This window comes from Emydura macquarii, unplaced genomic scaffold (assembly GCF_026122565.2).
Source record: "Emydura macquarii macquarii isolate MOO-44397 ecotype Brisbane River unplaced genomic scaffold, CSIRO-AGI_Emac_v2 contig_306, whole genome shotgun sequence".
Taxonomy (NCBI): Eukaryota; Metazoa; Chordata; order Testudines; family Chelidae; genus Emydura; species Emydura macquarii.
This window is the reverse complement of record NW_027130443.1, coordinates 13170896-13185995: the sequence shown is the minus strand read 5'-3', so window position 1 is coordinate 13185995 and position 15100 is coordinate 13170896. Positions and strand designations below refer to the sequence as shown.

General features: G+C 59.2%; 1 protein-coding gene across 2 annotated transcripts; it reads right to left on the bottom strand.

Annotated features, from left to right (window-relative positions):
- Nucleotides 1-120: 120 nt before the first annotated feature.
- TM6SF2 (transmembrane 6 superfamily member 2) lies at nt 121-12201 on the bottom strand. 2 transcript variants are annotated; one of them, XM_067554889.1, is made up of 10 exons: nt 12164-12201; nt 8205-8308; nt 7323-7420; nt 6707-6810; nt 5832-5914; nt 5344-5468; nt 3999-4100; nt 3562-3654; nt 2459-2578; nt 121-1045 (listed from the first exon to the last, which is right to left on the bottom strand). In XM_067554889.1, the coding sequence occupies exons 2-10, from the start codon at nt 8254-8256 to the stop codon at nt 839-841; spliced, it is 984 nt and encodes a 327-aa protein (XP_067410990.1). In that variant the 5' UTR covers nt 8257-8308; nt 12164-12201; the 3' UTR covers nt 121-838. The 2 variants fall into 2 exon arrangements, with proteins under 2 accessions (XP_067410990.1, XP_067410981.1); XM_067554880.1 differs by lacking the exon at nt 12164-12201 and adding an exon at nt 11766-12025.
- Between the last annotated feature and the right edge of the window lie 2899 nt (nt 12202-15100).

Here is a 15100-nt window from a genome sequence, read left to right as displayed (position 1 = left end):
CCCCGTGAGCACCCGCTGTCAGAACCACACAACACAGTTCAGGAAATATTTTCACACACCCACCCACCCCCCGGAAAAACACCAAAACAACCCAGCCACAGCAGGGTTAAAAAGTCACACCACAAAATGATTTTATTCTGTAAACAGTTTGCTGGGGCGGGTCTCTGGCCTGCCCCCCCTTTCAGCATTGCAGCATGGCTCAGGAACAAGCCCCCTTTTGTCATCTCCGCCCCTCCACCCCCGACCGACAGGACTCTGAAGAGGGCCACTGGGAACCAGATGACACCATAAGCAGCACCCGTAGGGAGACACCGGCTGCAGGGGGCCCCACGGCACTGCTGAGGGCAGAAGGATCCATAAGGACTCCAAGGCAAAGGATGGGGGGCAGGGGTGCAGGACAATCACTCAGCACCCCTGCCTGCTCCCTTGTGGGCTCTGGAGCTGGGAGTGCTGGGGAGGGGTGGGGGGGACACGTCCTCACTCCAGAGCGCCCCCTCTGGTTGGGTAAGGAATGCCACTGAGGGCTCCAGACCCCCATGAAGGATGGGGAGGAGGGCGGGAGAAGAGCCCAGCACCCGAGAGCAGGAATAAGACCCTGCCATGTACCAAGCCCCCAAACACCTGCAGTGAAACGCTCCCCCACACACACATGGGACCCACCAGCCAAATCAATCAGCATGGAGACCCCCCCCTCCCCACACACACACGGGGATCTCCCTTCCCCTCCATGGCTTGTCCCCTGGAGCCGGCCCAGCTGCTGCCCCAGCAGGGACAGAGGTCCGCATCCAGCCCGGCTGCGGGTAGTGGAGCCGGCGGGAGGGGGCGAGGTAGCAGCTCCTCACTGATGTTTCTTCTTCCCGTGATGGCCGGGGGGAGCGGCGGGCTGGAAGAAGCCGGGGCTGCGGAGGCAGCGGTAGGCGAGGAGGTGGGGGCCCAGCGCGTAGAGGATGTTGGTGAGAAGGAAGACCCACCAGACCTCCTCCGGGGTGCGGTAGGGGTAGGGGGTGCGGTGGTGCAGCGAGGAGCCCACGTGGGAGAACTGGGCCTGAAATGCACAAGAAGGGCCGGACGGTGGGAGCGCTGCCCCGGGAGCCCCCCTGCCAGCCCCTCCCTCCCAGTGAGCGGGAAGGGAACCCGGGGCCCCAGACCCACAGAGAGGAGGAGACTCGTCTAAGGGGGCGGCCAGCCGTGTCAGGGCCAGGGTCAGCAAGGAGGCAGCGCTGGCTCCCACCCCTGTTCACAGGGGACCGCCGGAGGGAAAGTGCCTTCAATTCGATCGCACCGGGGAGAAATCGCCAGCTGAACTCACATCCCCACGACAGCAAGGGCCGGACGCTCCCCTCTCAGCTCCAGCAACCCACCCACCCAACGGAGCCGGCTTCTCACGCTGCTCCACCGTGAAAACTGGGGGCAGATTCTCCACTCAGACCAATGGGGATTTGCTGAGGGCTGATCTCCTTGGAAGGCCTGGCCCCAGTTCCCCTTCCCCCCCCCCCCGCAGCCTAATCGTCACAAGAGGCCTAGACCCTGTGATGTGGCAGGGCCACAAGCTAAGGATTAAACAGGGTAAGCCCAGTCCTCATGCTGCAGGATGTGAGTGCATCAGCAGCTGGGGTCAGGAAGGAATTATCATGGGGAGATAATGGTGCACAGCCAGGTGCACCCGGGGGTTTGTCTCTGACATACCTGACCCTGGTCCCTGTTGGGCCATGGGGCTTGGGGTAGCCGGCCCCTGGGGCTACGGTGGGGCAGCTGTGCCCATACTGATGGCAAGGCTGCATATTCCCCCCCAGCCCTCCCCATAGCGCCATGGGGCGCTAGCCCCAGTCTACGCCTGTGAAACTCGTCCATGTCGGCCATTAACATCAGTGGAGAGTAATCATCTGGCGCCGCTCGTTGCCATAGAAACTGCTCTGCATGCAAACCCAGGGATGAGGGAGAGGTCAGAACACGCTTGTTCAGGAGCCTCGTGCTGGGGCACGGGCCTGGCGACACGCCGGCCCCTGGATGCGCTGGCCCTGTGATGCATTGGCCCTGCACTGCCCGTGGCTCCCTCCTGCAGAGGCAGCTCGGTGCATTGCTCTTGCTGAACCCTGGCGCGCGGATAGCTAGCAGCTCGGTGGAGTGGCAGCTGATGTCTGCAGTTCAGAGACCAGCGCCAGCCTAGAGAAGGTGTATAAAGGATGCTGGGACCGTGGCCTGAAACCTAGACCCTCCTGGGTTCTATCCCGGCTCTGACACAGACCTGCTGGGTGACCTTGGCCCAGTCACCCCCCACCCCTGCCCACCTCTCTCTAGACTGTGAGTTCTTGAGGACAGGGGCTTTCTTTCTGTGAAGCACCAGCACAACGGGGCCCAGATCTCATCTGCGCTCTCTAGGTGCTACTGCGGTACCACTAACAACAGGCACAGTGTCTGCTACTCTCCCACCGAAATCCCAGCCCGGGTCCCCCATTACCTGCGCTACGGCTCCAGCGAACACCAGGGCCCAGTCGGGCAGCCACGTGCAGCCAGGCTGCAGGAGCCCGTAAATGCAAAGGCAGAAGAACGGGAGGACGTAGAACATGTAGACCAGCATCTGGGAGCAAGCGGAGAGAGGTCAGCGCAGGCCTGAGCAGGATGCTGCCGGGGCAAACCATGACCACAGGGCAGGGGCTGGGAGAAATGAGGGAGCGAACCCAAGAACAGAGGTGGGCCTGGACCAGAACCCTGGATCTGGCACTGCCCTGCGCTTGGGGGAATGCCCTGTGGGGAACTGGGGTCAGACCCCCAGAGTCACCTGCAGCAGCCCCCAAAAATCCCAGGCAGTTCAAATAAATGAATAAGCAGCACCCGCCCCTGTGGGGTTTAGCTGCACACGTCTATACACGCCGACATCCCGGAAGGGCCTTTATAAAGTTTCCCCCTTAGCCTCTCCGGGCCTGAACTCCCTGTCTGGAAGATGGGGCTCCAGATCCCACGTTCTCCCACCCTTTGTCTGTGCCGCTGGGTGCTCTCTGGGGCAGGGCCTATTCCTCACTGTGTCTGTGCAGCGCCTGGCACCACACAGCCCTCTAGGCACCCTCCCAACAGCCACGCTGCCCGCACGAATCGCACGCCCAGCACAGGGCGGCATGATGGACAGACACTCCCTGCTCTGCAGGTCCCGGAGCTCTGGCAATCCCCACCCGCACTAGGCCCGGCGCCAAGCTCCGCTCCACCCCCCGTGGGACTGAAAAGCCTTTCGCCTTTGGACCACTGGCAGCAACTCGACCTGCCCCAAGTCAGTGGGTCTCAGCCCAGCGTCTTAGTGCACGGGGGTCCAGCCACCAGCCCATCCCAAGCCCCACCCGCCCCTTTGCTGATTCGGATGGAACATCCCACTCTCCAGTATGGGGGGCAGGCTCCCAGGGGGCACGGCGCGGGGGAAGCTGGTCCCGCAGTGCATTTCCTGGGGACACACCCAGCGCATCGGGGCTATAGCGGCACCCCCATTTCTTCACCAAAAAGCTCCCGAAGCAGCCACCAGCCTCCAAGGACCTGCACCAAGAGCAGCTGGATCCCAGCAGGCTGCACACGCACCTGCACTTTGGGGTAGGCAACAGGGTCGCGCAGGTATGGCTCGTACTGGTAAATGTAGTTGAAGCAGGAGTCGGACGGACAGTCTAGCACCACCTGCAGATACAAGCAGAGTGCATGGGGAAGCCAGCTCTGAAACCCAACCCCCCCCCCCCCCCGACCCCATACCCAGCTGCCCCTGGAGGCACAGAGTGCATGGGACAGCCGGCTCCGACAGCTCACAGACACCTCCCCTCCACGGTCCCCACGCCCGGCTGCCCCCCGGAGACATGAGCAGAGTGCATGGCAGAGCCGGCCTGTCCCTGCCCCAAACCCCACTGAAGGGACCATCATGATCGTCTAGTCTGACCTCCTGCACGTGGCAGGCCCCAGAACCTCGCCCACCCACCCCTGCACCAGCCCCCGACCCCCCGGCTGAGTTACGCCTGGCCATCCCTTACCAGCCCTCTGAAGAACGTGAACACTGCAGCCACGACCAAGAACAGCACCAAGCCCAGGTCCAGGGGCCGCTGATACAGACTCCTCTGCTGCTCCAGCGCAACCTGAACACAAGCAGCCGCCGTGGGTGGCAGGGCCTGGGACGCAGGGCCCTTACGTGGGAAACTTTAAAGGGCACCATTCAAAAAGCCAGTTCTCTCTGCCTCCCCCCCGCTGGGCAGAGACCTTGATCCAGGGGCCTCTGGCTCAGGGCAGGCAGGTCTCCTCCCTTGGAAGGGCCCGATCCATTCCCAGCCTCGGCACGTTCTGCTTCTAAACAGGCAGCACGTGGTGGCGGGTCTGCGCCGGTTGTTGGGATTTCCAGGAGAGGCCTAGCGCCGGGGGAAGCGAGGGGGGATGGGCTGCATTCAAGGCACTGGATCCACCCCCCCATTCAGATGCAAAAAACTTTTTTTACAAATTAAAGTCATTTCAAAGAAAAAAAGGCAGGATTTCGCCCCTCCCCGAGCCCAGCGGGCTAAGGACTTGCAGCCGTCCCTAGGGAGGGGGATCAGACACTCAGTGCCCCTCCCGCATCCACGCTGCAACGGACTCACACCTGCAGCTCCAGGAGCAGAGCGAACCCGCATGGGAGCCAGGAGACCCGGGCTCTGTTTAGCGGCCTGCTGTGTGGAGCCGGGCCTGTCCTGTCTCCTCAGGGCCTGCCTCTCACTGTGCAGGGCCCGGCCCAACGGGGGCCCTGATCTCGGCTGAGGTCTCTAGGCCTGGAGGAGGCTAAGCCACGTGGCAAGAGAAGGCGCCCACGGGCCGGACTCTGCCAAAGCGGCACCTGGGCTCAGCTGGCAAAGGGCGCGGCCCTGCCCGAGCGGGCGAGGCGCAGACCAACCAGCAGGGGGCAGCAGTGCAGGCAGACAGGTGCAGACGCAGGTAGCGTCTGGCGCCCGCCCCCAGAGCCGCTGCCTGTCGCCATCCCCCCAGCCCGGCAAAAGGGCGTCAGCTGGGCATGGGGGAGGGAACGGGGACAGGGGCAATCCCTGCCGGATTTGCTCACCCAGCCTCCAGAACGGGTTTGTTTTTTGGGTTTTTTTCCCCCTCCCTTAACAAGGGTGTAAAATAAAGGGCTGGAATCTGGGGAAAACCAATCAGCAGTGTGAACCCGAGCCGAGTCCTGAGCCCGGATGGAGGCCGGTGCTGGAGAGCACATACCCCACGCCAGGAACAGCACCCCAAGCCTTGCGAGAAGGCCCTGCAACGATCCCAAGGTCCCAGACCCAATGGAAGGTGTCGGCTCTGCACCGGCCCAATCACCAACCCCTGCATGCCCGCCCGCCCAGCCAGCCCACGTACCTTGTCGGCAGTGCAGCAGGGAAGGGACTTGGGCTGCCTGAAGAGTCTCACGCCAGCCCAGACTGGGATCAGGAGGTATGGGACGTTGAGCAGGAAGGCGGGGCGGATCTCAGAGCCATACTTCCCTAGGAGAGAGGAGTCCCGGGTCGCGCATGGAGCAGGACCAGCCCAAGAGACCGGTGCCTTTGGTTAACCCCGTGGAGCGCGCGTGGCTACGTTCCACGGCTCCCACACCCCCACTTGCAACATCCCAGCCCCGTGGCTGGGAGAAGAGGGCTCCTGACCCACGCACGCCCCGGCATCTCAGCCAACAAAGGGGCCAGTCAGCGCCGGTTTTAGGGACGCAAACTGGACTCGAACCCGCAGCTCTGGGGTGTGCCCCTGCAGAGGCAGAGGCGAGCACAGGCAGTGCGGGAAGGACACAGACCCCACGAGACCAGATCTCAGAGCAGCTCCCCGGGGCTGGTCACGGGCAGGCAGCCCCCTACCTAGCAGGTTCCCAGGCAGGAAGACGACAATGCTCATCATCAAGGAACCTAGCCAGTAGAGACCCAGGTTCCTGTAGCTCTTCCTGGGGAGACAGTGGGAATTAAACAGCCTCTGGGGGCTCAGAGCAGCCCCCCCCAACTCACCCCATCACCCAACTCCGGCTGCGTTCGCAGGATTCGTCCCCTCGCCCGCTCTCCCGGGTTAGTGGCCAGGTTGGCTCAGCCCCGCCACGCTCACGGCACGTGGGTTCAGACCACCACGGACCAGCCTCCCCTCGAGCAGCCGCTCCTCCCTAGCAGCATCCCAGCTCCGGGAGGGGACTGATACCCCGCCTGGCCTCCCAGCACCCCGAGAGCCCCGGCAGCTGCACCCCACCAGCCTCACTGCTCGGGAGATTCCTGCCCACGCTGGCTCACGGTGCTGAGCATCGCTCGCTGGGCAGCCACCAGCTGGGCAGGGCACTTCCATGCCCGGAGACTCCCTCGCCCACCTGGGCAGAGCTGGGCTGCTGTCCCGTGCCGACCGTAGCTCCCCGCCGGCATCATGCCAATGCCAGGAGGGCTGGAATTCGTGTCGGTTACTCAGCCTGGCTCTCCGTGCCCGGAAGCTGCAGGGCCCGGCTGGAAGGGCCCCTAGAACAGGAGATTCCTGCCGCTTCCAATCCCAGCTGTTACCCCTTGCCAAATACCTACTGGAAAGCGGACTCTGGTTCCCCTAGTGCTGCCTGTTGGCCCCTCTGCCAGCAAAAAGCAGCCCCCCTTCTCCTCCACCCACCTCTTGAAAGCAGCCATTTAATACCGGCAGCTGAGATGCCCAAGGAACGAACAGGAGACCCCACACCCCTCCGTCTGCTGCTGCCCCAGCCCCCCCTTACCTCTGTGCTATGGCTGCGATCATGGCAAGGTAGAGCAGGTAGTGCACGGAGCCGTCCCAGTAACAGATCATGATGCCGTACGCGGTGCGTAGGTACGGCTCTCCCTGCCAACCAGAAAGGCAGCGAGTCACCTCCCCAGCTGAGCACGACAGGCTCCAGAGATGGACCCGCTCGGCCCACTGCCCACAGGTGCCTGCCCCCCTCTGGCTGCCCTGCCCTGTGCCTCAACGCTCCCTGCCGGGCATGGGGAGCCACGGATGACTAGGAGATGGAACTGCGCCTGTGTTTAACACATGCACGGAGCTGAAGCAACAGCGGGTTTAAAGGAACGGGGAGTGGGGGCAGGGGGTCAGATTCTCCACCGTGCTGCAGCTTGCGTGGTTGCTTAGACCTGTGCCCAGGAGAGCAGCGTGGTTTGGGAGCACTCGAGGCCTTCTTTGCACCAGAGGAAGTGCCCGCCCCAGGCGTAGGGCAGCAGGGAATCAGGCACACGGCATTTGGAAGGTGACAGGTTAGGAATCGGGGGATGGGATGCCAGGCGACCTGGACAGGGCGGCGTGGAGTTCTAGCGTTGCAGGCGGGCGTCCCACCGGCAATCCAGCACCCAGGGCGGTACCTCCTTCATGTAGAACTCCATGAAGCCGCTGATGTGGCCATCCTCCTCCAGAGAGATGATCATGTCAATGACGGAGGTGAAGGAGAACACGGTGAACACTGCAGGCAGAGAGAGATGGAGGCGGGTTCGTCTCTGCAAGGGGGGGCCCCAGCCACCTGCCTGCCTGGCTGTCCTAGGCCCCCCAAACACACAGGCTTCTCCCCCACTCAGAGGGGACCCGCAAAGACAGCTACAAATCCCTGCTTCACCTGTCAGCTGGGGAATTCTCCGCCCCCTAGACCGTAACAGGGGTCACCTGGCGTCTCTGGCTGGTTCCATCCTGCCCTGGGCGCTCAAATCCTGGCTCTGGTGCGGGTGGGGCTCCGCCATGGAAACGCCCTGGATGCCCTTTGGTGGGAGGCTGGCTCACCGATGGCCGCTTTGGCAACGGAGACACCGTCCAACCTCACCGCCTTGCTGTGGCGCCCCTCCTGCCTCTCGCGGGTGTCCCAGCCCTAGCCGGTCACTGCGGGGCCAGCGTGTGCTAACTGATGTGTTTTAGCCACGCCAGCACCTTTCACCTGGGAACTGGACTGTGCCCCCGCCAGGCTCACCCCACAAAGGCCGCCCGACGGCCGTCAGACAGGAGCAGCCTCCAGTCGCTGCCAGCCAGGGCTGGATCTGAGCCTGGCGTGGGCTCTCCGCTGCCATCCAGACCCACGGGCACCTGGTCCGACGCTCCTCCAGTGCCCTTAAACCTCTCCCGCTCTGCCAGCTACTGCCGCCTGCCGCCCACAAAGACTCAGGGCTCCCCCAGTCACACAGACGTGCTGCCTCTCTTACCCAAGGAAGGGAAACAAGGGGAGACGGCGGGTGCTCTCTAGCCAGGGCCCCGAGACTCACCGTAGAAGAGGGGATCCCGCGACTGGCTCTCGCCACCCTGGAGATACACCATGGAGAACAGAGCCAGGAGCACCAGCACCCCCGTCACCGTGACAGCCACTGGGCTGCAACACAAGCGGACAAGGGACAGGTCAGACGCACGCAAGGGGCTGCTGAGCGCACGACAAACCCCTTTGCCCCATGGAGCCCATCCGCAGGGGCGGCTGAAGACTTGGGGTGGAGGCACGGGGAGTTTGCCATTGAGTTCAACGGGGCCAGGCTTTCGCCCCGTGCTTCAGTTCCCGCCAGCCCCCCATGGGCCTATTGGCAGAGTGGGTAAGAGGCCACAGGCTGGGTCCTGATCTCACTCCCCCCTGCTGAATTCAGAGGGGTTACTCTAGATTTGTACCAGGGACAGTCGGCAGAATCTGACCACCGCGCTCCCTCCCGCTCCCTGGCCATGGGGACAAACAGGCCCTGTGCCCTTAGCAGATGGCGCTTTGGGGAGGCACCTGCGGGCACAGGCTAAGATCTGCCCAGTGATTTTGGGCACCCAGCTTGAGACATCTTAACGGGGCCGGTGTTTCAGAAGGAGGGGGCCCAGCACTGTCTGAGAAGCTGGCCCCTTTAAGGTGCTGAGATCAGACGGATTTGAAAATCTTAGCCCCAGTGGCCCCCTTTCCCCACCACAGCCCTTTACAGTAGGTCTGAGGGACCTGCTGGTGTAAGCGACTTCAGTGCAGTGAGGCTGTTTGACACCAGCGGAGGCGTTGATCCCGAACGGCTGGAGCGTCAGCAGGGATATTTAAACCGCAGCTGGATTTGAACCGTCAGTATTTTAAACCAGAGGCAGCAATGGTCATGCCATGAACCGGCCTAACCTCTCGGGGCTGCAGTGGCGCCTGGACCTCATGCTGCATCCCTCCCCCCTCCATAAAGGACAACTGTCCGGCTGGGATCCCTTGGGCAAACCCCACGGGGATAGCTCCCAGCTGGGATCCTGTGTGGCTCTGCCTCCTGGGCTGCAGGGAAGGGAGGAGACGCCGTAGCAGAGCAAAGGCTGGATCTGCAGCTCCTCCTGGGTTTTGCGTTTGGAAGGGCAGGTGGGGGAGGTAGGAAGGGTTTTGCCAACACCAGCCGCAAGGTTCAAAGTACAGCCAGGCTCCATGCTGGGGCAGGCCCAGCCCTCGGGCTGAGCAGAGCACACGGCAGCATCCATGCGGCAGGGCAGAGCTGGGCAGATTGAGCTCCAACGCTCAGTAAGGGCCTGATCCAAGATCCCCTGCAGTCAGAGGGAGTCCTGCCTGTCTGCTGACTTTGTGGCGTTAGAGAGGACCCTGGGTGCAGGAAACCCCCCCCCCCCCACACACACACACACACACACAGTGCTACAAACAAGCAGAGGTTTACAGTGCTGTGACCTCCATCAACCCAGCCAACTTGGCTCATCTTCGAGCCAGGTCCCCCCTTTGCTCCCGCGGGAACAGGGCCGAGCGCTGATCCACGAAAAGGTGCTTTGTGACAAACATAAGGCGACTCCATAGCTCGGGAGATGAAGGGTGGCACCGGGGGAGCAGGAGCAGGGGAGCCAGAACAGCAGGGTCCAGGTCTATTATTATTTGTATGATGGTAACACCTAGAAGCCCTGGTAAAGATCAGGGCCCTATTGTGCTAGGTGCTGCACAGACACACGAGGGACAGTTCCTGCCCCACAGAGCCTATAGTCTAAATAGACAGGACAAAGGGTGGGAGGGGAAACTGAGGTACAACGAAGGGAAATGACTTGTCCCAATCTGACACCACTGAGCATGGAGGGAAACGACAGGCACTTTCTCCTCCTGAAATCCAGGACCTGCATCACAGCTAGAGCTGCTTCAAGAAGTCTCCTGCAGAAGTACAAAGAGAGGGGCCCCGACTCCATTTCTCCGTCTCCCAACCGCCCAGGCCTTTGTAACAATGGGCAAAATGCCAAGGCATCCATCCAGGCAGGCACCACATGCTGGGTTTTATTCTGAAATGTCACTTTCGTTGGAAACATTACGATTTCCATCTCCTTTCTGTGGAGCGGCGCTGCCAGCACATATGAATATGGATGGCCCGTAGCGGAGGCGCTATTATCAGAGACCATGTAAACCGATTAGAAAGCAAATCTATAATGAGGGGACAGATATTGCAAATTTGTGCTGAGAGAGAGAGAGAGAGTAAGTTGGAGGGAAATCTATCCTGAGCTCTCTTCTCCTCTTCCAAGAAGCAATTCCATTAGTTATAAGAGCTACAGGACTAGCAGAGACTTTTGCTTTGTGAGCGATAAAGCTGAAAATATTAAGGCATTTGCCACTAAAGACTTTAACCCTGATGCAAAAAAAAAAAAAAGGTAAAGCCATCACTGATTCTGCCCGTGGAAAGGCATTCAGCAGGCAGCGTTAACAGCTCACACTCCCAAAGTATCGGCCAGCAGACGGAGAGCTCATCTGCAGGGCACAGGCTGCACGACAGCAGAGAACAGCCTCCCTTAAGCAGAGCAAAGCCCCTCCTTGCCCCCGCGCGTACAGGGGGAGTGGAGTGGAGTGCAGGCTTAAAACCCGGTGTGTGAGCGGTGCCTATCTCACGCAGCCATGCTCTGTTATTGCAAGAGGCTGAAAATGGTGCGTGCCTGGTCTTGTCACCCCCAGTATACCGGTGATACGTCAGATTTGACCAAGCGCTGTCTGATGCTCCCCACAACGGCCTTATGAACAGGAATTACACCACCCGTCCCAGAGGCCCCACGTGAGATCAGGGCCCCGCTGTGCCAGGTGCTGCACAGACAGACTAGGCCAGCCAGAGGCGAAGAGCTCACCATCGCCACAGACAAACACCCGTTAATTCCCCACCTACGTTCCGGGCAGCGACCCTGCCTTTCTCGCCCCCTGGGGCTGGTTTGTCTTTACGGCGGGCTGTCTCTTTGGGCGTCTGTGCAGCGCCCAGCACGGCGGGGCCCTGACCGGGGCTGGGCGCTAGGGGAATACGAACACTAAAGGCAGTTCTTCATAGGCGTTATTTTGGCCGACTCCATCCTAATTACAGGAGGCAAATCGGAGCGACAGGACTTGGGTCCCCTAGGCCAGACGGGAGCACGGCCATCACCTGCTCTGACCTCCTGCATCACAGGGGACAGAGAACTGCCCCCACATCCCCCCTCTTCGTTGGTCCCTTTCCCCATCCTTGGGGGGGGGGGGGGTGTCAATCTGTCCTAGGGCAGGGCAGGGCACCCACGCCTGGAGGGGACACAGGGATGGGCACCTGCCAGGCAGCCGCCACTCCACAGGGAAAGCGGCTTTTAAGGAGAAGAGGGAAACTTTCCTGCTTGGCTGTCAGATTCCCAGCGCCAGGGTGCGGCAAAGACACCCCCGCGTCCCCCCAGCGAGTGCCCGGCGCCAGGAAATGAATCGGGGCCCCTCGGGCCGGACCGGGTGCGACCCTGCAAGTCCTGGAGGCTCAGCTCCCCCGGCGCCCGTGTAGGGGGCCCCCCTGGAGGCTCGGCCCCCCGGCGCCCGTGCAGGGGCCCCCCCGGGCTAAGAGCTGGGCCGGCCGGGTACTCACTGCGCCAAGGCGGACACGCTGTTGAGCGCATAGGAGACGGGGAAGGCTGCGAGGGACAGGCCGATGGCTCCCGGGACTGCCGGCGGCTGCATGGCGAAGGGGCCCGGCCCAGGGCGGCTCTAGCGCCCCTGCTCCCGAAGGAAGCGGCCCCAGGTGCCCGGCGCAGCGGAGCGCCCCGGCCAGTCAGTGCCCGACTGCAGCCCAGCCCGCCGTGCCCGGACCCCGGGCGGAGCGAGCGCCAGGGCTCGCCCAGCCTCCATTCAAAGGTCGCAGACTTTTGTCCCCCGGGGCGACGGGCGGACTCGCTCGTGTAAACCCAACCAGCCGCGTCAACACGGCGCGCTCCCGCCGGCCAGGGTGGAGCTGCTCTGGAAGAGGCGGACCCGGACCTCACCCACCCCTGGCCCGCCTGCAGGTTTCGTTCCGCTCCGCTACTAGCCAGTCCCTGCAAAGGAAGTTTTTAAAAATCAACAGGCTCAAGACTGGGAGGCTCCCCCCACTCCCCCCCCCCCTTAGAGCCAGGCGCTGGGACTCCTGGGTTCTGTCCCCCACTCTGCACTGGCTCCTTTGGTGACCTGTGGCAAGCCCAGTCAGCTCCCATTGCCCCAGCCCTGGCACGACCTGTGGAACTCATCGCAAAAGGAGGATATCAAGAGAGAGAACTTAGCAAAATGGGACGAGGGATTGATTGGACATTTACCTGATAACAAGAATAAGCCGGGCTACTGGTAGTCAGCGCTAATGAAGTCAGCTTAGGGAGGGAGATGAAACCTCATTTGTTAGGATTTAAGCCAGTTTTTATCAGGAATCAGGAGGATACATTTATGGGCGGAAATGACCCCACATCTGCCCCTCGGTGGGGCTTCTTGCACCATCCTTTGTAGAGAGTGGACACTGCACTCCATGGCCCATGAGTTTGATCCAGGCTGGCCATTCTTCCCCATTTCATAATCATGAGGCTGAACATCAGACAGTCCTGCTCTCTCTGGCCCCTTGAGTTACTCCCGCTCTGATTTCACTGGGTTTATGCCACAAGTGCCTCTAGGTTCTTAAAAAGAAGCAGTGGGTATCCTTTCTGCTCCCTAAAATCTCTCTCCCGTGGAAGTGACAGCCAAGAATATTGCATCTCTTCACCCTTGACATACCAGCGCTGAGGGCGGTAGTCTGATCACACTCCATTCCTCTGTAACTGTTCGGTCAGTACTTTACTGACAGCATACGATGCAGCCCGGGCTTCTTGCTGACTGTGAATGAAATAATGTCGCTTTGGTTCAAGAACATAACCCTCTTCCACCCAAAGTAAAAGATAGACAAAGCCCAGAGGTCAACACCCGCTGTTAGGGAGACAGAACGACTTGTTTCAGTAGGTCACAGAGTCACTTTGCCACGGCCTTGTGGGATTGTTCCTTACGGCACATCTTCTCTCTAAGTATCCAGAGCTGGAGTCTCTGCTTCTGTCCCTGGGAAGCTCTTCCACAGTCTAAACAGATTTAGGAAGTTTTTCCGCCAATATGCTGTTTTGCTTAATTTAATCTCATTAGTCTTGGGTCTTATCTATATCTAACTCCGTAGCATGGCAGTAGCTGAGCTCCTCACAAACGTTAATGAATGCATCCTCATAGCAAGTAACAGCTCCATTGTACAGATGGGGAAAGGAGGCTTAGATTCTTGCTTAAGGTCACACAGGGACCTCCTTCCTTTTGCTGACTAGCCCCACTCCATAGACTTTTTAACTAAGTTTATATACAAAGGGGTCACAATAGTCTCCTTTAGATTCACATGTAAATGCTGTTATGGAAGAATAAAATGCACTCCACAAGGTGTTTTGAAAGGTTGGTGGCTGAACCATATTCCCCCCAGTCATCCTGGAAACCTGAAGCATTCAAACAGCTCAAGAGAAAAAAATATCTTCAGATTTTTAAAGAGAGAGAATAAAAAGCCCATGAAAACCAACACTTTTCACGTGTCTTTGAGAGAATTTAAATCAGCAGAAGTAGAGCGGGTATTTCAAGGTCTTGCTTGAGTCAGGCTGAGTTTCCAGCGCTATTGTGACTTCTCCTTTTAACCTATCTTTTCAGAGCTTTAGAGTCAATGCCGTTTGTTGTGGGAGGGACCTGGCTGACTGGTAGCACTTAGTACGTGCCAGAAACATTCCAAGAAATGAAGCGTTGGTTGTCAGACATTCACAAAAACAAAACTGTCAGATGACCTTTCACCTTGCTCCCAAAAGCTTTCCAGCTGAGCCATTGTGTCATTCCTTTGCTCCATCACGACTCAGAGTCCATTGATGAGTTAGTGGCTGTGCACTTTGCCCTATGCTATTTCATCGCTTCACTATGCAGCAGCAGAAGTGGTTACTCTGAATATGCCCTGAGATGAGAATTCATTGTATTAAGCAACAATTCAAAGTACAGGCAGTTGCACACACACACACTGATTCCCTTCAGGGATTGAGACAGGAGTTTGAGCTCCATGGCTCAGAGACAGGGCTGGGCCTGCCCGTGGATATGTCAATTGGGGCAGTGGTTTTTGGGGTGTGGTTTTGTGATGCAAAACAGAATAGGACCCAACTCACTTCACCAAAGCCACAGAAATGCTGGGGGATGAACTCTGTGTCCTGAGTTGGATTTGAACCAGTGACCTACAGAGGGAAAGGTCTAGACTCCCCACGGCCATCCACTGGTTAAAGTGCATAACTTTACAATCCTTGTGACTTTTATTCAGATTGTAAACTCTTCAGGGAAGACACTGTCTGTCCAGCACCATGGGGCCTCCATCCTGCCTGTGACTGGCTACTCCTGCAAGTACTGGACAATACAGCAAATACCTTAGCCTCCAAAGTTAAGCACACTTTAGAATGACTACTACACTAAAATAAGGAATCTTTTCCTGCAATCTAATAGTCCATTGGAAAATAAAAAGACTTTGGAACTTGCTCTCCTTTGACTAGAAAGAGACCTCCTGGGCATACTGCACAAGACAGCTATTTGGTTGGGTTAGGGGAGAAGGTTGAGGACATGCTTCCTCAATGATAAAGGGACAGAAAGATGTTTGTGTAGGGGCCATGCTGAGCTCCCCTGTTGAACGGATCATTTAACGCTGCTCAGATACAGATGTGGTGTTAACAGTGCATTCGGTGACTTTAATTATTTAAATTGAAATAAATAAAATACAAGTTGAGTCAGTGAGAGATGCCCACACAGAGGAACAAAGCCTATGGTCAACGTACAGGGTGCTTCAGAGAAACAAGGCCATTGCCATATTGGTGTTTGCTGAAAAAGAGGAATAAAGAACATTTGCCAACAGAAGAATGGATGGGAAAAGCAGGGCATACC

Excerpts from the sequence above, each read along its gene's own strand:
- TM6SF2 (XM_067554880.1), bottom strand. The coding sequence starts at position 11,857 with ATGCAGCCGCCGGCAGTCCCGGGAGCCATCGGCCTGTCCCTCGCAGCC. Across the intron at positions 5,915-6,706 it reads ATCGCAGCCATAGCACAGAG|GAAGAGCTACAGGAACCTGG; the intron begins GTAAGGGGGGGC and ends CTGTCTCCCCAG. Across the intron at positions 4,101-5,343 it reads CCTGCTGCACTGCCGACAAG|GTTGCGCTGGAGCAGCAGAG; the intron begins GTACGTGGGCTG and ends GCTTGTGTTCAG.